Source organism: Hirundo rustica, chromosome 2 (genome assembly GCF_015227805.2).
Source record: "Hirundo rustica isolate bHirRus1 chromosome 2, bHirRus1.pri.v3, whole genome shotgun sequence".
NCBI classification, from domain to species: Eukaryota; Metazoa; Chordata; class Aves; order Passeriformes; family Hirundinidae; genus Hirundo; species Hirundo rustica.
In genome coordinates, this window is record NC_053451.1 from 109249391 (window position 1) to 109274564 (window position 25174).

General features: G+C 36.3%; 1 protein-coding gene across 6 annotated transcripts in view; it reads right to left on the reverse strand.

Moving 5' to 3' along the window:
* Positions 1–25174, reverse strand: part of DMD (dystrophin) — a 1060860-nt gene that overhangs the window by 872448 nt on the left and 163238 nt on the right. For all 6 annotated transcript variants that reach the window (XM_040088691.2, XM_040088709.2, XM_040088718.2 and 3 more), the window contains exon 2: positions 12557–12618. In XM_040088691.2, the coding sequence (XP_039944625.2) occupies positions 12557–12618 (62 nt within the window). The remainder of the gene's footprint in view (positions 1–12556; positions 12619–25174) is intronic.

Genomic DNA, 25174 nt, shown 5'->3' on the forward strand with positions numbered 1-25174 from the left:
CCTCTTAATGTAGTATACTAAAATAATATCTGGCATTTTCTATTTCAAACATAGTGAGGCCAGCAGGAGCAGGGCAGTGATAGTCCCTCTGTACTTGACACTGGTGAGGCCACATCTCAAGTCCCACATCCAGTTGTGGGCCTCTCACTACAAGAAAAACATGGAGGTGCTAGAGCCCAGAGAACAGCAACAGAGATGAGGAAGGGTCTTAAGGAGCTGGCGGTGTTCATCCTGGAGAAAAGGACACTCAGGGAAGACCTTATTGCTCTCTGCAACTTTTTTCACTGAATGAGTTGTCAAGTATTGTAACAAGCTGCCCAAGGAGGTGGTGGAGTCACCATTCCCAGAAGTGTTCAGGAAATGATGGGACATGGCATTAAGTTCTATGGTTTAGTTGACACCATGGTGTTCAGTCAAAAGTTGGGCTTTTCCAGCCTTAATGACTCTATTATTTCTTACAGAAACAGCCAGGTGAGAATAGAAACACTAACTTATCCTAAGTGAATAACTGATTAATCAGTACAGACTGTCTACAACTCCATTCCTTGCTCATTTAGGTAGACATTAAAAGATCAAAAAATGTCAAAAGAAACATGTACTGGGTCTTTCCCATAGCCAAAAATACAAGAAGGAAGTGTTTGGATACTGCTTCTCAATTCAAAAAGAAGGTAACTTCTCAAGGTGAGATGGTGAACTGCATATCTGATAACCTTATGTAAGGAGATTGTGATACACCTTGATAGGTGCATTCACTTCTTCTTTTGACTCCCTTCCCCCTATTCTTTTCAGCACTGCTCCTGTTTCCGGCCTTAAATATTTTCATTTGGATTCAGTTTGTCTTGATTTTTTTTCTATGAGGACACCAGTTTTTAATGCATATTTGTCAGAATTATAGAGAGCCTTACTTTCTACAAGCCCTGTGCATTGCCCATTACAGAATCAAAACTTGCTTTTCCTCCCTCTGTGCAGTCTGACCAGTTGCCTTAAGAATGGCTCCTTCCCTTTAGGTTCTATATCCCATGCAAACGTGGCATTTAAAAATTCTGTGAGATGGTGACTGAGATTTTTCAGTGCATTTTGCCTGAGCTATCTTAGTACTTTAGAGTCATTGCTATCAGTGTGGCAAGATAACTCTCCATCTTTTAAAGCAGGGATTCTCACACAATCCTGTAATGGAAGCCTGTTTCTACCTGCGTGATAAACTGTCTTGCTTATACCCAATTGCCTTATGCGTCTCAGGTTGGACTTCCTTGTACCAAATGCCAAATAGGCACTTAGATGCGGTTTTTCCCAAAGAAAACCGTTTTTTGACTTAAAAAACCAATTTACATATGATTGTTGACCACAGAGAAAAGGAAATAAAAATTCAACACATTTGCAAATTGCCTATTTTTTTGTTTGTTTGTTTGTTTTTTAATCCAGGACTCAGTTACAAGATAGAATATACAGAACATACATAACTTGTTTCATACACAGCCAGAGCCTCATAGATTGTTTCATCCTGCAGGCAAAGAGTAGGCCAAAAAGTAAAGAGAAAAATTAAAAATGAATACAGTCTCATAGTCTCATTTACTATGCCTTTTAGAGCAGTGTATACCTGTATCTTGGTCAATAGTTATAGCTTTCAACAGAATTCCACATGGAATTACAATTCATTACAATTTATTATTACTATTCTCAGGGAGTTATGTCACGGTTTGTTAAGATTTTTTTTAATCATCTCTTATCGTTACCAATAGATTATGATAGAGAGTGAACATATATATGTATATTTTATATGAACTTATTTTATATGTATTTAAAACTGTACCAGACTGAACAGAAGAAATTGCTTGTTTCATCCTTTTCCCATAAAACCTTCGTTTTAATAGAACCAACACCAAGTACTTGGGCACACAAAAAACATCCTATTTTAAAGTCAGCAATACACACTCTTACACTAATATTGGCAGGAATTAAATGTGATGGGCTTAAACTGGCAAATCAATTAAACACACTATGAAAAGCAGAGAGAAGAGAAAAATGGCTATTCTGTGCAATAACACCTGTCATGTAGATCATTGAAAAAAGTGGAAGTATTAGCGAAGTCAGTGATAAGAGCATCAATATTTAATAAGAGTGGGATACAAAAACATGGAAGAAAAAATGTACCAGAGCGTGGAAAAATTTTTTTTAAATAACTTTAATAATAATAAGGCTATTTTAATAATTCTGTAAGCAAAAACCTAATAGGGTGTCTATGTCAATTTTGGCACTGATGTTGAGAAATAACTGCAACTAGCAGGTTTTTTCCATTCAGAACTCCCAAATGTAAGATCAGAGAAAGAATGAAGGAAAGCAGCAATAAAAATCATAGATATTCTTGAAGTGTTGGTCCAGAAACACCCACAAATCTGATGGAGCCACTTCCTATGTACATGGAAGATATGAAAGGTCCAGTGCAAATGCAGTTATTTGCAACAATTTAAAAATAAGGTTATTGTTTCTTAGAAAAGCCATCTTTCATAATGTTACTTCTTCATGGCAAGTAGGACCTAAAATATAGGCAATGGTTTAAAGAAATTAACATCAATAGAAGTGCATTTGATCCAGTTATAATAGCAGACCCTTTGAAGGGACTGAAAAAGTCTTTGTGTAATGCTTTGTACCTCAAAGGAAAATGAAAACAGTAATACAGAAAAATACAAGTGCTTACTGGACAGGGATGGGTCATCTCATCATCACCAGCACTGATACAACACCCAAAAATGCAGTCTGTAACACTGATGTGGTCTGCCCAAAGCTAAATACTTTGTGGTTCGAAGGTTTTTCTTTGTTTTGGATTGCTTGGTGGTTTTGTTACCTCTAAGGCATACTTTTTAAAAATGTTTTATGCATTTAAACATGGGAGGAATTGCCAAACTTCCTGATGTCAAAGACTGACTATTAAAAAAAGGGTATATGTGCGAGAGGCACAAATTGCACCCACTGTCTCAGGCAGAGGAGGTTTAGGGATGCTGCAGGGCAGCAGGGGAGGGCAGGGGCCCACTGGAGGTCCTACCCGAGGGGTGCAGGTGAGGAGCTGGGCTGGTGACAAGTTTCTCCCTCACTTTCAGTTTCACTGACTAACAGGATGTGACACTGATACAAGGACAGGTGCTGGATCTGTTTAAGTCATCGAGGAAGCTCAAGAGAAAGAGAGATCCACCAGTCCTAAATGTATAAGCTTGCACTTGCTCTTCTACTTTCATCACTGACCCTGAGAAATGCGATTAATCTTTTTCCAACAGGGAAAATCGTCAATATTATTTGCTTGAGCATCACTAAGTTCTCATAACATTCAGATAAATGTGGACAATAGCTCAAAAATTGTTTCATTCTCTTGGTTTTATTTTTGAAGTTCCAAAGTCTAATATAAATCCACTAAAGTCTTATTTGGCTGCATGAAGAGTTTTGCTTTGGAGATACTGAAGATGATTAGATATAATAGTTATGAATTCTGAGCATGGAAATTACGATGTCTACTGCCAGCAACAATCATGCAAATTTGTAAATGTTTACAAATTCAAAAGCTAGACATATGCACCACTGAGACCAATATTGTAGCGCTATATTTAGCTTGTTCCTATTCCACTCTCAAGACACATACCATAATAATTCAAGTGATCAATTTTATTTAATTGATCTAAATTTAATCAATTTAGGTTAATCTATTTTACTTAAAATACAACAAAAAAGGATGAGAACTTGAACAGAAATCTAGGAGGTGCAAGGCCAACTGTGAGGAGGAAAAGGTGAAAGATCTCAATAAACAAAATTTGATTATTTTTTCCCTTAGTAAAACTTATTACAAATGAAAGTCCGGTGCCCTCTATTGCCAGCAGTAGTGATTACTTGGCTTACTTGGCATATCTGATTCATTTCAGGGAAGCCCTTGTTATTCTACAAATGTCTATAAAAACAGGAACGTAAAGACAAATAATTTTCACATAATAAAAATGCATGCATTTTAGTCCTCCTAATTTTACTAATTCACTCAGAAATCTGAGATTAAAAGCCTGTGAAACTGCATTATCTTAGAAGTCTCTAAAATGTAGCCTGTATTCACTCAGACATTTCTAATGGTGAAAGTGTTTTGTCATGCAGATGATCATTGTTTCAGATAATAAGCTTGCACAGGTGTTAGAAGGGGAGTCATTTTCACGGAAACATTTTAAGCCTTTAAAATCTGATTTGGAGAAGTAACATAACCTCTGCACATGAATAAAAACCAAAAGATACTGAGAATATCTTCATATTCTTCAGTGCCCTACTGCACAGTGACAGTTTTAATTCTCTCTGACTAATGGGGAATTCCTCCAAGGGCTGCTGCATTCACAGGCAGGATGTCTGTGGCACCAGAGCTATGGAATGAGATCAGGCTTGGAGATCAGTTCTACTGCAGAAAGAGCCCATTTTCCCCATGGAAAAGCTGCTCCTGAACTGTAGCTAGTTTTGAATTTGTGCCCACTAAGGCAAAGCAGAGGAAATGTATCAGTGGTTGTACAGTCATGGGAGCAGACAGAAGCCAGCCCCACTTGCAAGGAACGGGTCTGGAGATACAAAGCCAGCAGCCTCAGCTCCACCAAAAATTTGAAGATGGTGAGGTGGAAGGAGAAGTTTCACTTATCATCAAAGTGAAAATTGATCTGCTCTCCAAAAGCTGTCTTGTTAAACGCCAATCATTTAGACTTTTTTTTTTTTTTTTGGGGGGGGGGTGGGGGGGGGGGTGGAAAACAAAGGTGTAAAGTCTCCTGGGTAATGTGGGTAATGGGAGAATGTTCTGGTGGAGAAATATTAGAAAATCCCTTCTCTTCAGGCACACAGAAAAAAATCTTCACTGTCTGAACATTAATAAAAAAAAAAAAAAAAAAAGACATTTTGATTTGTTTTTTTTTGTTAATGTCGAACGTCCATCTTTGTGACTTTGAAGCCAAACCAAAACCATTTTTTCTCCTCTGTAGGCTTTCAGGGAAGGGGCTCTTCTTTTCTGTACTGACAATTTGCAAAGCATCTCCAGCTGTGTGACAGCCACAGTGGTTCATGAGGCTCAGGCTTCTGGTGTTACCAAGAGCAGGAAAAAAAGAGAAACCCTCCCTCTTAAACACTGCTTTGGTTTTGTCATGCTGCATTGTGACACAACACAGCTTGTGGTGCTCCTCACTCTCACAGTAAGTGATGTCAGAAAATGTCTATCTCCAGCACTCAGGCCTCTACACTGGGCAAAATTAAATATTTATAAATAACAAAAGGAATATTTAGGGAGATGCTTCCTAAGTATTTTACCAAGTAAGCAAAAATTTGCTTTTTAAACAAAATATAAAAAGTCAACAGGTAAGTAAAACTGAAAGCTTGTATACAGTATTGATGCTATGTGCAAAATTCAATGTATGAGGATCTTTGTCACCTTTAAACTGTGCCTGTTTCTGTTTTTAGTAATGTTCTATTCTTGATAACATACTTGGTCATTAAAAACAATCTCTAAAAATATATTAAATGATAGTACAAGTTTCAGAATGAAATTCGAAGTAAAATAAATAGCAATATTGCCATTGATATTACCTTTAAAAAGTGAAGTGAAAATAATTTTTAAGTTACTTTTCATTCCAAAGGACATTTAATTGAAGCATAATAAATATTTACACAGCAAGAATCCCATTTTAATGCATCACATGAAAAGATACAGAATATAGAGCACTATTAGGTTATTATATATCTATATCAATGCAAATACTTCTGAGCATGTGTATTGCCTGATACCTCCTTATGTATTCTGGAGATATCCAAAAGAATAAAAATCTCTTTAACACTTAGCAAGGCAAATGTGTTTTCCATACCAGGTTTAAACATAATTTTGTTTCAAAAGCTTTTCCTTTAATGATACAGAATGAACATGATGACCCTTTGGTGTGTTATTTCAAGATGTATTATAAAAAGGTTACTGGCACAAGAAAGCCTGGGATTTTAAAATAGGATGTGTCCCAGGGGTAGCGTTGATCACACAGAGCTGCAACTCATAGTTAAGAACTATTAATCTTCAACGGGAGTTCTGGTTATTTGCCACACTGTAGCAAATAATTGAGCTCCAATGTCAGGAAGCTGTCATTTCTCATCACTTTTACTCTAGCACTTAGGAAGGCTGGCAACAGACATCAAACAGAGTAATTAGGTATTTAGGATGAATAAATATCAACCGTGGGCTCTAACCAACAACTTTTTTTTTTTTTTTTTTTTTTTTCCAGATTTATCAAAAATGATACGATTTTAAATCTAGCAGGTTTTCTGAGTTTTCTTTCAAAGGAAAAAAAAAAAAAATCTGAGGCTGCTCACAAGGTATTATCCATGTTTAATTAATGACCTGAGCTAACATCTACCATACTTACTTTTAACATGTAATCTTTAAAGAACTGATAGAAATTTTAGCACAGACAAAATTTCAAAATTTTACGAACAGTTCATCTTTTGTTTGCCTTGGAATCAATGTTCTTACTTGTGATACCTGATCCTCCTTTATATATATATATATTAAAATTAGTGTTCCTTAGATGAACAGAGCACAGGTTTCCTTCTGGTGAAATTCAGCAGAACTCTAATAATCTAATGGAAACCTGGAGGTCAGCAAACTTTTATTTATCTTGTTTCTCCAACAGGCTTTTGTGCAGGCACTAAATTCTCTGTAAATGGCTCAAGCACCACAGCTATCCAAATGAACTCCTCTGAACTTGTCTACAATGACATTAAAGTTTTGTTCCACAAAGCCAGCACTGATACACTCTCTGGAACTCAATCCTAAACTTGAAATCCTACACCAGCACATCCTACTGATAGCTTTTATTATCTGAAACTACTAGGGATCTTTTCTGGTCTCATAGACATGCATATGCAACTACTGTTCTGATTTCAGAAAATACAACATACCAGCAGACATCAGTGCAGCTTGAGCACACTGATCAGAATCTCAAAGTATAGGATTTAATTCTAATTTTCCTACCGGTCACCCACTCAAAGTGGCTGTTTGCACTTGACATATAGGATAGCTGTCAAGAAAGCAGTTTGGAGAGAGTTGATATTGAACATTTTAATCTGTGTTTCTGTGATTTGTTGCCAAACTCCATCCCTCCCTTCAGCTCCTCTTCTTGGTTATTAACTGTTGCCCAGCAGTATGGCTGAAGATATAGATTATTCACGGGGGTAAAAACACTTCCACGGAAGCAGAATCTTAAAGAAAGTTGACAAATGAGACTATTCTTGTCTTCGCCACAGAATCTCCCCGTCACAGTCTGCACACTGAAATCACTTTTCTGTGAGTAACTTTTAAAATTTATTTTAATTTTAAGTCATTGTGAGTGATAGCATGGAAAATTGAGCCAGTGTGTCAGCCAATTCAGCACTGCAATTTTGTCTATTGGATGCTAGACTTAGGGCAGTGCTGTCTCTCTGGACCTTAACAATTTGACACACTTCCTCTAAAGACCAATAAACTCTTCATGTGTGTCAGGCATTCCTGTTGTCTGATATGCAGAAGGCACTTAATCTACAATCACAAGAGACCACTAAAGACTCTTGGATAATTTCAGGTTGTCCATGAGCTCAAGTAGATGAAAAAAAGACTGAGACCATCACCACACCTCCCATGATATAAGCCACATACAAACCCTGAGCAAATAAATTGTTTTAGCTGCTGTGCAGTTTGACTAAAGCTGTAAGCAATGCCCTCTTGTGTATTCCCTCTATCTCTGCATATAACACTTGACTGAACAATTTAGTTGGTATTCAAAATAACTTGATTAGTAAAATCAGTGTATTTCATTTTGCTGACTGTTATTTACTGGCCACATATATTTTAAATGAAGGGGTCAACCTTACTTTCTTTGGCACATGTTGCATCATTACTGTGTTTCTTCACATGATCACACAAGAATGGAATCTAATTACGCAGTCACCACGCAAATAACTGCATCTTAATGTTTCCATCTGCCCATAAAAGGTGTCATTTTTCATAACTTATTCTCCACAAAAATGAGAAGTATCAAATTATCTTGGTTTTCCATAAAGCTAAGAAATGAAACATTTGGCATCCTTTCATCTATTTTCATATTCTGATTCTTCAATAACAAAACTAAGAAAATCCAAACATGAGGTAAAGAAATCATAAAAAAATACCCACTTTTTTCCCTCCCCAAACTTAGCATGCTTTGTTTTCTGACACTTATTCCTACCCAGTCAGAGATTAACAATTACAGAGTTTACACGAAAAAGTCTACTGTCATACATAACGTCTTTCTTCACAGTGTAGTGGAACCTCCTATTCTTTTGCAGTAGAAACGTGGAAAACCTACTTAAACCTTTGAATTTGCAAGTGATGTTAAGAACATCTGTTATTTGATATAATGGATTAAACATTGAAAGCTCCTTCACAAACTACCATTCCTTTGTGAAACCCACTCACAGGTTAAGCTTTGATTTCAAGCTAGCCATAAGGGTGTAACCCTAAAATTCAAGCTGCCAAAGTTTACAATTATTTGCTCGTCCTCCTCTGTACTAATAACGGACACTTCTATTGCTGACATTAAAATTGTCGGTAATTTGAGACACTCTCTCTATAACAAAGAAACAAAATATTATCCATATTTCATTAGTCAAAGAAATTTACTCTTTCTTTTTTAGGGTATTTCCATCTTCAGTAACACTTTCTGTTTTGAAGTGTATTATGCAACGAATGAGGCAAAATGTTTAACCAGTGATCCAACATAATTTATAATGGGGTACAGGTGCTGTTAAGGTAATTGTGTCTGTTTCCAAGTCTCAGCTGAGAGCTGCTACACTTACAGGACTGTGACAGATTTGCCTTCTCCCAAAACACATTGTTCAGGATTTCAGTTATGTCAAATTTTAAAAGTTGGTATCTGAGCAAAAACTGTCATACCCAGGACCAGACATATCTCTAGTGAGAGCTCTAATTAAAGTTCTATTATTAAAAACTAGGTTATAACACTTTCCTTTAATATCATTATGTATGCCCTGTAGAACTTCATTATTTTATAAATAAAGTTCATCTGAGGTAAAAGAAAACTTCTTTCTGAATAAAATTATATTAAATTATGATGTTTCACAGTTAAAAATTTGTTTTAAGCTTCAACTTACTGCATAGCATTTAGATGGCAAACCAAGAAGGTATCACTCAAGAAACTCATACCCCATGTCTATGATTGCAACAGGGAGAAGTGTCTTGTATTACCTTCTCCCATTTCTCTTATACTTTAAATTTACAACTTCATCTCATGAACATTGAAAGCCAACTTTTGTCCTTTCCTACTGAAACTCTGATTTTCTTATAGATGAATCACATACTGTAAAATTTTCAAGGCCCAGATTTACTGCATAAGCCATTTTCTGGCTAGCAAAAGAAGAAAGAATTAAAGGAAAACCTGCTCTTTTGAGCAACTCTAAGAGGGACCCGCAAAATTTATTTTCCCCACTTTTTGATTTAGAGCACCCTACTCAACTTGCTAAAAAAAAATCTGAAGAGAGACGCAGCCTCACCCCTAGCAACTGAAATATTGCTGACATTTCTGCTATCTTTTCCTAGATATCCTTTCACAGACTTCTTGGTGACACTCCAGAGGTTTTAGGTCTTGCACATCTCAGAGAGAAAACTGTCAAGATTGTGTGGCTGAAATTTTGTTATGGATTTCATGTTAGGGACTGGACTCCACAGCTAAGAGGTATCAGAGTTCACTGCTAAACTCAAAGAAGCTGAGTGAAGCAGCTACACGTGATCCAACTGAAATGCCACTGTGGCATAGCCAGAGGAAGGGCAACTCTCTTCCCCCACAGGTAACAAGTATATGTGGGTTCTCAAGTTATGCCAGCGGCACATCAATTAGAAAACTATTTTTTTCAATTCTTTACCACTTCTCACATTTAAAAGCATTATTTGTATTTGCAGCACAAGTCATGTGAAACAACTCGCAAATCCAAGTGTTTTGAAAGCTTTGTCTGAGAATAAATGCACTGAGACACAAGGGCTCTAGACACTGAATTTTGAGAAAAGTAATGCAGCTCTTTGGGGAGAAATGCACTATACACCCAACACAAAGGAAGATTTAGAATATTTAGAGGTAAATTTTATTTTGACGGTATAAGAATGGGGGAGTTTGTGTTTGGAAGGTACTTGATTGGTGAGAATTACCTAACATAATTTCATTTAACTCTAAATCTTTTACGTTAATTAGTGACCTGGATTTCACTTTTCACAAGTAAGAGAAATCAATGATGTAATACATTTCTCTGTCTTAATTCCGACCCTGTAGGCTAATCTACTCAGGACAGCACCCCTAAAACTACATAGCATTGAATAAAAAACAATTCTACAATGAAAGTAATTTATTTAGCACTTTTACAAAGCTGACAATGATGACAAATCACTAACAAGGAGCAGCCTGCTAACTGAAATCGATTCCACAGCTAGAAACAGAGATGGATTTGAACCACTGTAAACAAGTCAGGAGAAGAGGGATATATTTCACATGGAAATCCACTTTGTTTTGAAGACCACCTCTCTTAAGCTGTTAGAAGAGGGAGAAACACTGGACTGGGACTATACAGCAAAACCTCCTGTACTTCTGTCCTAAAAACCCCAGAAAGAAGTAATTTCTTCAAGATTTAAAGGTCAATAGCTTTTTCATAGCTAAAATAAAAAGACCCTTTCCAAACAATGCAGGTCAAGCTTTAGGCAAATAAAAACTTGAATCATAATGTTTAGGAGGTTTTTCTCAGAACCCAAATGAAGGAGAGGGAGAGTAGTACTTTTACAAATATATGTTTGCAATTGCATTTTCACCTGCAACTAAAAATACTGTTCTAAAACTCAAGTAAAAAGTAGCTAAAACACCATTAAACTACACTTAGTAGAACCAGAATTGGAAGAAAGGCCTCTAGATCACTCAGATGAACGAGTCAAATCTAGCATTAAAAGCATGTGTTGATAGGTATTTTGTAAACCCTTCATAATTCTTGTTATTCTTCTACAGACTTGGTACAAGTTTCCTCAGTAATTGCAGCTTTGCTATTCCATAAAACAATCATTTCTGAGAAAACAATGGTCTAGGAGAATTACATTTTCTTTAGATATAGAAGCAAAACAGTTACTCTTCATTTTCCACAACTATTTCTGTGACCATAAAAAGGTCTAACTGGCAATACATTTCAAATTAGGCTGTATCAGATGATTGCTGCTGTGGCTACTTATTCATACATGAGAAAGCAAGATTACAAATTACTCAAGCTAAAATCTCACTATTGCCAAGAAAAAGAAAATAATTACATCTTTCACCCTCTGTGAAGCACTTCCATTATCAGAAACATATTCAAGTTGCCTTTTTTCCCTGCAACAGTACCACATTGCAGATTAATTTTGTTTGTGATTCAATGCAGTTCCCAGAGCTTTCCTCTGCTTTATTATTGCCAGCCCAGCTATCCCCCCCTTCCATATGCAGATGTTTTACTGCTGTCCTAAACATAATACTTCACAGTTGTCTTGTAATTCAGCATTCTTCGAGACAGTATTTCACCCTGATCAAGTCCTCCAGATTGCTGGACATATCTGCTGTGAAGATGCTGAGCACAAATGTGTCCTGTCTAAATCACTTGAATCAGCATTAAAAAATATTCTAGGAAAAGCCCTGTGGGACTCCCTGATGGGCTGAACTACTAATGAGCATGTTTTTCAACATTTTGGTGGCTGCATTCCGATTATCTTACTCCCCTTTTTTAATGAGTAGAATCAAATGGAACACAATCAAAATGCAGACTAAACAGAAGGTATGTCACAGCTACAATTTTATTGCTGTCTATTGCCTGGTAAAATGACAAATAATGGGATTGATTTGTTTTATTATTACTGGCAAATAAATTTGAGTCACTATCCTCCCAGAATTAAAAAAAAAAAGTTTCAGCAAATTAATAGCTCTATCAGAATGAAGAAGAGCATGCTTTAAATAAATTAGTTATTTGGTCTTATTCTTCCGCACTCCATTTATGATCTACCATTCTCAAAAATAACTATTTCAAAACATATTATAATTTACTTTCAAGATTTGTTAGCTGGATCACACCTCTTATCTATGACCTTGCTCTTCTCCAACTCATACAGTTTTATTAAAGATGCAATTGCAATTAGAAACAAGAAAAGACAAGTCTAATAGAAGAAACTCCTTCATATATAAGAAACATAACAAAGAAATCCAATACAGAGTAATACAGATGCATCACTAGTTTGAGAAAAGGCAAAGTAAATTGAGGCAGAGAACATTTTAAGAGAAGGATAGCTACTTACATTTCAATCACTGCTGAAATCAAAGAAATAAAGCTTGAACATTTTTTCTAATAAAGCAGTCAACTGCCTTCAGCAATATCTGAGACTTGCAACTGTTATCCTGAAAACTAAGCCTCAGTGTAGGAATATCAGGTTTCTTCGTTGTTGTTGTTTTTAAATATATATTAAAAAAAAAAGTCAATAAATTAATAATTAAGTTACCTTAGCAAATTGTGCATTTATCCATTTTGTGAAAGTTTTCTTTTGAACATCCTCCCGTTCATCTGCCAGGGAAAAGAAAAGCACTTCATTAGAATAATTCATCAAAATAATGCAAAATTATTGATTAATGTTTCAGTTTTGACTTATTTTAAACTACTAATAATACTTCAAACACAGGCAGAAAATTTGTTTGGATCTCTTATTTGAAAATTACATCAACACATTTTGAAGGTCTACAAGGTCCCCTTCACCATCATGGTCTACATCCCAAGTTCAATTGACCTGTCCTGTGGTTTGTTTTCTTCTGGAAGAGAACGTGTTGCAGTAGGATCTGAAACATCCCATTCTAATTTTTAATTTCATGTAGGTATAACAACACCATACATGTCATCTGATGGTTTTGGCCTCAGGAAATTCTTCTACAGTAGAAAAGTACTTGAAATGACATTATATGCACCTCCTCAAATTGCTTGAGAAAGTGAAACCTTCTGGACCCCAACAACAGCTCTCTATTGGCAGCCCCTGATGTCCCTTATGTCTTTCTTAACTTGCAATTATTTACCTGTCACAAATTGTTATATATTTTTTCCTCCAGTGGAAAAAAAAAAAAAACAAAAACAAAAAAACCCCACATACATATTTGTTCAGCCATACATGAAATTCTCTTTCAGTTCTTTAATATGAAATCTTTGTAGAGGGAAATGATTTATCTTAGACCTCAATTCCTGTATCTAAGTACAGGCTTGATACTGAATGGAACTGGACAAACAAAGGTTCAATTCTGCTGTATTTTATACAGGTTGAAAGATAAAAATAATTTCAGACTAGAACTTTGTAAGCATTTGCTCAAAAATATAGACACCACCCCTGAAATACAAAGGACAGATTTCTTTGCTTGGCAAAATAAAATCAACCCCTACTAGAACTGAAGGGCATATGTGGAAAAGGGTGCAGAATGCTTGTACTGAAATAAAGCTCACTCAATGTAGCCTTTTGGCAGTAAAATTCTCTACACTTCTTAAATAAAAAGGGATATTAAATTCCCTTCTGAAATGTTCAGCAATTAATAATGTTAATGGATTCAGCTAAATTTGAAGGGCAGGTACAGACAAGCTAGAAGAGAAATTCATGGCATTAATAATATACTTTGCTTTCCCTCCCTCCATCTTTCCAAGGATCCAAGAAAAGACAAATCTTTTCAATGCAAATATATCTTGTATTCTTAAAACCTCAAGTAAGTCAATATCACTTTAAACATACACCTTTCCTTCCAGAATGTTTTCCAGTTTCAAAGATACAATATACTCATAAAAAATACTAGTTTGTAAAGTCACTATTGCATTATAAAGTACTCCATATTTGAAGGAGCATACTATAACTGAGTCCAGATGATCTTAAGGGAAAAAAAGTTTAAAAAATAAAATTGAAAAAAAAAAACACAATAGTACAACTGGTAACTTGCCACAGAAGACATGGATTACATATACTCTGCCACTAATATATATATAGGAGTATTTGCTACAATAAGCTTCCTAGAATTCTATTAGTATCTATCCCAAATATTTCTGTGAGCTTCATCCTTTGGCTGAAAACAATACTTGAATAGTTAAGAGACTCATCTAAAATCAACAGCATGTGAAGGAGATGCACAGGTTTTTTTAATACATGATGCTAAAACTGTTAAAAGTTTTATGTTTCCCCACAAGCAACACTTCCCTCTGTGTTGACTGTAACTTGTTTATTATATGAGTTTTGTTTCATTCCAGCCATGAGCAGTACACAGATGAGAGAAGGATACATTTTGTTGGTAGAAGATAAATATTCAATCTGATGTTAGATTACAAACTTCTTCAGCAACTTCGTATAAAATACTACACATAAATAGCTGCTTCTGTTTAATCATCTCTGCTAAAACTGACAAATGCAAATGGGTTTGAAGAATAATATGGCATTTAGCAAGGGAAAGAAAAAAGGGACAAAATCACCTTTTTCAAACTATATAATGTGATATTTAGCAGGAAAAGAAAAGAGACAAAACCACCTCTTTAAACTGTTGCAACTTCTGCTTTTCCACCCCAGGCAGCTGTAATAGCATATTTAGTAACAGAGTGGGTTGTTTGTTTTAGGTTTGTTTGTATGTTTGTTTTCTGTTTCCCTCAAAGATATATGCAAGTTTAACTCCTAGCCACCAATGAATTCATGTCCAATGTGCTAATAAAAACCAGAATGTCCTGAGAAAAATGAAAGTCAGCCCCACGACTTCAATGTTTAAAATTTATTCAAAGTCCAGGCAATGCTCTGCTACTTTGTAAACACAAATCTATTCTACTGCTGTGATCTTTATACAGAGATCATGGCAAGCACTTTTATCTCTAGGTGCTTGCTCTGACAAGTTTATACCACAACAATTTGTTAGTGACAGCCTCCTAACCTAAAAATGAATCAATCTTTTGGTTATGCATGGCATGATTTCCCCATTGTAAACATGATCTTTTACAAAGAGATGTTCTCTTAGCCCAGATTTATGGATTGAATGCTAGATGTGGAAGCAGAATGACATTTATCTAGGTGCTGCAGAAACGTGCCAAGAACACTCCTCTGCCACTTTAATAATGTTGTGTTTATAAGAGATCCTTCAGCAGTGAGCCAGAAAATGTCCTTGCAGGTGCTTTTACTGTGAGACAAGAATAATCAAACGGCCAGGCAGGTAATTCCTTCACCTGTTCAAGCGCAATATGGTATGTTTATTTCTTTTCTTTCAAGCTGAAAGAATCGCAGAATAGTGTATTGTCTCTCTCCAGGTTAGATTTAAACACTGCATGGATCCTGAATTTCTTTATCACAGTAACAATGGGATCCCTTCCCATTGCTTTTCTCAAACTGATGGACATTGAGTAGAATAGGCTTAAACTCATTTTCTGTAGGTTATCAACTCAGGAAATTAATGCTCTGGGGTCTACAAAAAGCCTTCCAGAAAAAAGAGATACTGAGCAGTAAGATTTACCCGATTTGCCCTACAGCCTCTAGCACCTGTGAACAAATCTTGTTTTAACTTCAACATATTCACAAATGTGTTCTGATGAGTATCCAACTTTGCAGTTGTGAATGCAAACCTCCCAGATTAGTTAAATGCACATTTCACTCTTGAAGTATTATTCCAGGTTAGGCCTCATAATAAATTATAACCCAGAGAGAAAGTGCAGTATTAATGAAGCTAATCATCTGACAAAGGACAGTTCTGACACTTAATCAGGCAGCGAGACTAATAGAGACAAGTGGCACACTGAAGGATGCTTAGGAGCAACCATGATTCAAAAGAGCAAAGAGGCTGCTGATAATGGCAAGTGGTCACCTTACAATTTTCCTAGATACTTAATAGCTCATGTTCGCAACTTACCATTTCAGTGCAATTCCCATCTGTTTTCTACAAGAAAAGATCCAACATCATGTTGTCATCTCTTAGAAAATTACACTTTTAACTACCCTTATTTTTCCACACCACCCTACCCCCTCAAATACCACCAAATATGTAAAATTAAAAAATGGTAATAGGACAAAAATATGTTTTAACTACTGGTATACCTCTGGATACTATTCTGAAAGCATACAGCAGTGTTAACAAATCACCAAACAAAATAATACTTTTTAAACAATTCGAGCTGACAAATACCTAGCAGATTGAAAAATGAACCAAGGTTCAGAAACACACACTATGTATGTCACTACATCATTCCACTTATATCATAAAGACTACTTTCCCACAGAAAATATGTAGCAGGGAGACAGAAATTTGCACCCTTTGGTGTCTTCCCTTTTATTTTCTAGAGGATCTTTATCCTCTCAACTCTTGACACATCTGAATAAACATTTCTTTCATGAACTCCCAGAATGGCTGAGGCTGTAAGGCACCTCTGGGCATCATCTGGTCCACCTGCCCCAAACAAGTAGGGCCACCTAGAGCAGATTTTACAGGAACCTGTTGAGTGTGGGGTTTTTTATTACCTCCAAGGAAGGAGACTCCACAGTGTTTCTTCCTACTACCACATGAAGACTGCATCTTTGGCCTTACACAGAACTGGTGTTTTCCAATGTAAGTTGCTTGGAAAAATTTTCTCTAGATTAAGTACACCCCAATTTCCAAAGTTAGAAGACATTCATCAAAATTGTACTGGTACACGAGGAGTATGGGAAATAAACCATGTCCTCAGATTATAAACTTTAATTTCAGACAAACAAACAAAAATCATTGTCCTTATCATGTCAATGAAGATGGGACATTTATAGAGTGTTTAAATCACTCAGAGACAGCGATAGGAGGCTCAGTTGTATGATAGATTTTATGCAGCCTTCAGCCAGCAATTCCTTCACAGGTGTGGGAACACAAACAGGGAAGAGAAGGAAGAATCTTATTCTGTTACCCAGTGTCACCCTGAGTTAGGTAAACAATAATTGTATAGTTATCCTTTGTCTACCAGAACCTACAAGCAAGGAAGATGGGGAAAAAAATAAAAATAATAATAAAAAAAATACTTCCCATGCACTGGTGAAAACTTTGAAACAATAGTGTTAAGGCAGGTGTCAATTCCCTCATTCATGGCAACTGCAGGTTCATTGGAACGCTGCACTTTAGAGAATAAAACCATCAAAATTGCTATTTGATTTTCTAGCAGCCAAACAATGCAGATTGAGAAAAGGGAAAAGGTCAGGATTTTCTTCAGTGAGTGGGAGCGAGTACCAGCAATGGTGAGAGCACTAGGAACAAAAGAGACCACAGATAGGTACATTATTGATACTCTGGCTCCATCGACTCACTATTCTTCGAGATTTTCAGCGCATTGCTACAATACTCTGCCAGTAACTACAGCTGCTGAGAAATGTTCCCTTCCCATTCTTGCTTATCTGAGGGGGGAAGAAAAAATCAATGCAATACAATGACTGAAAGATATTCAAGTGGACTAGCTTTGATTTTTAGTCATTGAGGTCATCCAAGACATTCACAAGTTGACAGGAAATATAATAGGCTCCTTTGACAGACAGACAAGGAATTTAAGCCTATTGCTCCTGTAAGGCAATACAGAACATGCAATTCTTTGTCCATCTTCTATAAATGTACTGATGAGCAGTGTGTTGACTTAATCTGAATATTGTTAAAACTCCCTGTTCCTTGTGCTACCCTCTTGAGACTTTACTGCGGAACCAGACTCAAATCACCATAATCAGACCATCTCAGGCTTTTCAAAACACTGATGAACCTATTCAAATGCTCAGCAAAAATGGAACACTGAAAGCCCTCATTAATATAGATATATAGGGGGTGAAAAAAAAAAGTACAACTAAATACTATGAAAAATAGAATACCAAATTTTTCAGAGAAAGGTGTGTTAAAATTTAAGGTAAATTTAGGAAATGAACTGGTGTATTTCTAAACATAAAAGACTTTGCTCCTCATTTCCTTCAAACAGAGGAACTCAGAGAGAGGCATGCCATTTACTGATCAGAGGAAAAAAGAGAGGTTATCTGTAAGATCCAACCCACAAGACTTCTACTGAGAGATTGGTGAAGCAGATTGAACTACTCAACTACCTTGCCTAGACTGAATGTCAGGCTGAGAAAACCTTAGATTTTTCTCATTTTTTTAATGTTAGTTGGAACTGTTCTCTGATAATAAATGTTCTAAGGAAACTGCTTCCTGACTTTTCCTATTTTATTAATTCTTTGAGACATTGCAAGTGTTTATATAAGGTTTCATTTTTCAAATCTATCTTTATTTAGCTATTCAGAGAAAAACTGCTGAGAGTTTTTGAGGACCAGTATGGATGTCATGTGGAAAAAAGGAGCAGCACAAAGGACAGAGAACATGACAGCTTACCAGCCCGGAACAGAAAGAAAGATAAAAAAGGGAAATAAAACAACAACAACAAAATAATAACAACAAAAATAACAAGAAAGGGGAAAAAAAATAGAGAGAAAAAGAGAGAGAAAAATGAGGAAGGGGCGAGGGGAAGACAGAATGGGAAGTAAACACCTTTACCCTGGCTCGGGGGAAAAAAAGGGGGGAAGAGACATACGGAAAAGAAGGAATGGGATGGGAAAAAGCAGAGATAAACACTTCCTTTCTGGAAAGAAATAAAGGATATCTGGTAGCTAGATGATCATATGCAAGGAAGCAGTGAATTTGAACAAAGGAACTACTGAAGCATGTGCAGCTTAGTCAAAAAGATTTGACTAGCATCCAGAAGTACCAGAATAATGCAAACAAGCTACATATGATTCCTAAAACAACAACAGGCAGCTGTGAAATGTACACACAGATCTGTGTTTGAATAAAATAATGTAATCTGTTCATGTTTGTTAACCGCCCCTCTGCCCTTCTTCCCCTCCACCATTTCTCAACCCTTTTCCCTAAATAAATTGTATCATATGGAGCTCCCAAGACAAAAGTAGGATCACAATTCCAATGAAATTTAAAAAGAAAAGAATGCCAGCTCACATTTCCAGAACATTTTAAGTATACACAACATGGGGTGTTCAGCTCCAGTTCATACACTGGCAGTTGTATTCCCAGCTGTTGACCTACTCCTCCTCTGGTCCATCACAAATACTCGTTGGGAACGGATCCTACTTCCCTCTGTCCATGGATTTGACCTGAAGACCCATAACACAACACTTGAGTGTCAGGACATCTGCCTCAAATGCTGGTGACCCACCCCTGCCTTACCATCCTTTTCAAGGATAAGGACTTGTAAGAGTTTTGAACCACACTCTACCAAAAATACCCTGTTCTAAGCTTTGCAAACACAAGCTTAACTGTTTTTGTCTGTTGGAATTTTTTATTATGTTCTAACCAGCAATTACTTTGCATCCAGTAAATTTTTCCCAACAGGAAATCACCAATAAAACACAACCTAAAAAGCCTCACAGCTTCAATACATCAGATTTCTCTGCATAAGATAAATAACTATTCAAACCTCAAGAACTAACCTATCTCTACTTGAGAAGCTGATGCTTCAAAAGGAGTTCAGTTTATGCCTTACCTTTACATGGGACTATACAATTACTCGTCAGGATTATTCACCTGTCTATAAATAGTGTACCTTTTTTTAACTATTTTTCAACATCATACACATATTGACAAATGAAAAGAATCCTTGTTAGAATAGATAGCCTGTGCTATTTTAGCATCATGCCATTGTTATGACAGTATTTTCTAAATACTGTAGAACATACATTATACCTTTAAATTAGGTAATATATTTGTCTTCACTTAGAGCTCTATGCTAGATAGATGGGCTGTACCTGCTAAAACCATTGCTGCTTTCTGGAACTTGCAGAATATTGCTTGATTTAATTGAACTATCAACTTTTTTGCAGTCAGCCACCAATGAAATCATAATGCTAGTATATCCAAGTACCTCAAAAAAATACCAATGATTATTTAAAAGCTTTTTGGTTCTGTGGTTGGTTTGTTTGTCAGGTTTTTGTTGTTGTTGTTGTTTTGGGCGGGGGGGGGGGGTAGTGTTTGTTTGTTGTTTGGGGTTTTTGTTTGTTTGTTTGTTTGTTTTGGAGTATTTGAAGGATTTTGCTTGTTTTGTTTTTTGTGTGGGGTTTTTTGTTTGTTTTCGTTGTTGTTGAAAGCAACAAAATTCACTTGCAAGATAAGTGAATTTTGTAGCACTTTATAGTGCTACAAAATGGACTAAATTAATGGGAAAGGATACTGGTATTACCAAAATCTGAAAGAAAAGTAGGAGTTGGTCAATACTAACTTCATCTTCTCAAATTACTATATATATGGAAAATACTTAATATTTCTTGTTGGTTCATTTCAATAGGACATTTTTTTCTTGTTTACAATGTATACTATATAAAATTAACAGAAACATTTTTTGTCAAATAGATTTACTACTACTATTATTATTGCTATATACTGCAATTTTTACCACAGCTGCTGAGAGATACTTGGATTCTTTCATCTCACAAAAACAACTAATAACCTTTAAGGTTGATTAGCAGAAATCACAATGTGCTCGGAGGTAGGAGGCAATGTTTGCTGCTCAGCCCTCTTGCTGGTTATTGGGCTCACTGGAACAAAAGAACCTGACATTTTAGGAAAAAACCCCAACATATAACTTCTTTGAAAGAGTAACTAAACCTGGTAAACAGATTAAATACATCTTGACTCTAGTAACTTTGGTTTGAGAGTTTCTATCTTTTAACACATTTTTGCTCCTTCCTGGAGAAAATAGGAATTATTAACTGAAGACAGAGAGAATCAGTATCAACCCTTTTTCTCCCCTCTGAGCTCATGGGTATTCCCACACCGCACAGGAAGGACAGTGGCATCAGGACAGATGGACAGACCCAGCTGTGGCCTGGCAGAAGCAAGCCCTATTGAACAGCCAGCAGCAGAAAATTCTCCTCCGTTAGACACTAATAAAATTGGTTTGTGTGCACTGCACCCTCAGTGACAACCCGTAATAAGCATTGTTACTCCTCCGCACCAAGGAACTGAGAACTCCTGAATCTAACTCAAAGTGAAAGCCAGCGCTCTCACCTGTGCTGCTGTTTAACCAGGCAGCTCAGAGACCCCAGCACTACAAATGTCCCTGTCACCACTGTGGGAGAAGTTACAGACCAGAAATGAGCAGCACTGGCAGACCCCGTATTTTAGCAGCATCATAAAAACAACAACAAAAACAAAACAACCCATCCCCCAAAATAAGAAACTTATTCTGAAAAGACTTTAACTCTAGGTTTTATGGTTTTCACCAGGAGAGTTCCCATGCACTGGGAGGAGGAAAACTGTGATAAAGGAGCTGTAGCCAAGAGTGAAGTTGGCTTGTCAGGACAGAGGGGTTATAGGTTCTTGGGGGTTTTGTTTTTTACACCTTGGAAGAGAAGTCAGCATTTAGCTGATCAGCAGGCCATCTCAGAGTAAGCTGTGACAGAGGCACTGCACGGGAAGTATTACTAGAACAGAGATTAATTAATAGAAATAAAAAAGTAAAGGTTATGTAACTAGATAGAATAACCAAAAATTTTCATACTTATAACCTTTATGATAACTAGATATATTTTGCTTTTGTTCAGAAAATATCAGATAAATGCTTACTGATAGACTGTGTTCTTCCTTAGCTGGAGATTTTTACCATGTAGGTTACTATTTTTGTTCAGATGTGAGCAACAGAGGATAGGAGACCAAGGACAGTAACATTAATTCATGAGCCAGCCAAAGCAGAGCACATCAAAAATAGGACATAGGAGCCCACAAACTTTCTGAATTATAGATTTTCAACTAATAAGAAATGAAGCTGAAAGGAACATCAGGATTTAAAATAGGTAATCAGAGTCTAAAACATTACATTAGTATCTAGTGTTTCACACGACCTTCTGATGTGAAAATGAAATTGCTGTTCTGTTTTCAGCAAATGCCATCTAGTGATGCATAGCTGCAAAGCTTTTAACCACTTTGATTTTTATGTATACTGTCCCAGACTTTGTGATTTGGTCCTATGGGGAGGAAAAAAAAAAAAAAAAAAGGGCAAATGCTTTATGTGGTCACAGACTCTCAAAATTCATGTCACCCACATGCAGAACACAGACAACAATGGGTTAACCATATGTGAAGGACCAACATTTGTTACAGTTTGTATTAAAATATTCATTGCAAACAACCAGGCTAAGTACACTGTGGTAGCTAGCACTATTCTGTTATTCTGTAATATTTCAAGTTCTTTTTTTGTTCCTCTGTCAAAAGAAATTAGAGAACAGGCTGTTCTAGTCTGCTTGACTGACTGCTGTCTACTTTATTTCATCTGACCCAATTAGTGTCTGAGTTAATTAGCAGGAGCTGCCACTGGGACATCAGAGAATGTATCTGAGAAATTTGCAATTAATGAGACCAAGGTGTTAGTATGCAATTGTTTATAATGCACACACTCTATTCTTAGGGTGAAGACACTGTCATTGTAAAGCTGACAGCATCAACTGGTCCACAGCTAGAATTTATCTTACTATACAACAATTGAAAAACTTTAAAAGAAAAGAACACATGCCTCTAAGAACAGCTGTGTAAATTAAAGGTAAGTGAAGTGTGTTTTCCCCTCCTGTTTCACCTCACCTGAAGTAGACATAGTAATGATGACTGTATTTAAACTATAGCTGGGATTTATTTGATTCATAAAGAAGTATTGCAGATTTCATGCTGTCAGGTCTCTTGGCATCCTTTCACCACTCCCAAGCATCCTCCACATTCCAAGGGTAGGTAAGAAAGGACAATCAAAGAGTAAAGCCTTTGTTGATAGTGATAATTGTGGGGGGGAAGCCAACAGAATAGAATTTAATTCCCCTGAACCTTTTCCTATTTCAAAGCTACTTTATTCTGTTTGTAGCGGTTCAATTGTACAAGTGACTGAAAGATCTTAAATTTTGATAAATACGCATTAGGATCTGAAAGTTTGGCATACTGAACACGACTGTCCCATAATTGGAAAAACTCCAACTGTACAGGTGAAGGCAAATACAAATTAGATAAAAGTCTAAATACCAGCACTTCACAGAAAACCTGGATTACATAGAATGTTAAATGTGTATCCCCCTACACCTTATAACATCAAACATTCCTGAAAAGATAAAGAAAATAATTGAATTTCTAGACAGCTCAAAAGCAACACCTTGCAAAACAGCCACAGTGTTTACTGCAGACTGTTCTTCCTTCAGCTTCTTTCTGAGGCTTCTATTTTTCATTTAACAGCTTTATTTGAGAAGTGATTGTTCAGTTTTCGCAAAGAAAAAACATTCAAATTGGAAGAATGGGGGAGGTGATTGTCTCTTTTGCCTCTAAGATGGTGAAAAATGAGAGCAAAATAGAAATGAGTTTTAGACTTCATCACAAAGATGGCAGTTGTTACAAAGAATATGCATTCTTAGAATTTTTAAGACAAAACATATTAGAGTTAGAAGTCAGCAATGTGCCCAGAGCCACTGATAGTTGAAATTGTGTTTTTAGCCTGCAACCACCAGGGAAAAAGCTACCATTATAGGGAATAGGCATTATAAGCTGTAGAAATCACATTGCTGAAGACAAGAGAATAATTTAAGGTGAGGTACCACTCTTGTCTCTCAAATCACACAACAGCACTGGCTTCTGGTCCAGTCTCCGTCTCTCCAGCACCTCAGTGAGAGGGGGGCAGCCTGTGACACACAGAAGAATTACAGGATGTGTTTCTTCTTAAGCAGTCAGGAACAGCTCCTGCTTACAAACATTTTATTATCTATAGGAACACTAAAACAACATATTTGGCTATGTGTTGTTAAACATGTGCTTACAACTTTGCATAAGGTTCTCAGATTATTTTAAAGTTGTGTACAGAACTAACTTCAATGAGATAGAAATCGTATCCAAAAGTCATCTGCCTGACATAAGTGCACTGGCATTTGTTAAAATTGAATATTCAGTTTGGGGCTGAACATATTTTTCATCCACACATGGGGACAAAGCTCAACATCTTAAATTTATCTTGGGAGAGTAGATTAGAAAGAATTGTTAGAAATAAAATGGACAGGGACACCTAAGATAGCAAGGGAGAAAGAGGATATACATAATTCCCTTAGCCATATCTTGAGGTACTTTTTCCATTCTGGAGTAGGAGAAAAAGTAAAGAAAGGAGCATTTTTTAGAATGATAACACCATTACATTTTGTAGCAAGCCCCTGAAATTCTTACTCCACTTCAGAATATTTGAAGCATTGGTGAAATATTTATTAAAATTAGATTTAATGAGTACTGTTCATCTTCTCATTAGGCAGGCATTGTCTGAGCAAGTTACAAGAATATTTACAATAAAAAATTATATTTATATCCTGGTAGACTTCACACCCTCCCAGCTGAAAGTAGGATACTCTGGATGTACCAGATATGAACATTTTAGATAATTAATATATTTGTTACCTATATGTATTCTGTGCATTGATCAGTGTGGGTTTTTTTCATTGCATGCATCATTCAGAACTGCTTTCAATGAAGGATTTCATATCTCTAACATTAAGTGAAGATTAAGAAATATTAGTATTGATGCTAGGACAGTTACCTATTATAAACATCGATTTTTATTTCAACTCAGTGCCAACTTATCAGCTCTACTGAGAGGAGCTGTGTTTCCTTAATATAGATTCACCACAGAAAAGAAGAAAAACATCTATTTGTCATTGTTTTTACAGCTGTTCTTTTCCAGTCTAGACAACTCAAGGAAAGTGTGACATTTCACAAGATCATAAGCTACACTGAAGAAACATATTGCCATTCTATTCCGATGGTTTTGCAACAGTAAAGAAGAGTGATTTTCTTTGCAGCCTAATGCTTTTTAGAGGCACCTCAATCAATCTGCATAGATATTTTGATCACACTCATCCTAACAGAGAAACAGAATGAACAGATATTGGAATTTCAGTTTGGGCTTCTGTCTTGAAGGATGTACAAAAGACCAGTTGAAAATATTCAGCACAGAAAATTCACAAGCCAGCAGAGGAAGGGCAGGAAGGAAAAATATGTTAAAATGAGTGTGAAAATGTATGGATAATTTATTGGGAAAGAGAAGAAATGAGGATTCAGCTAAAAAG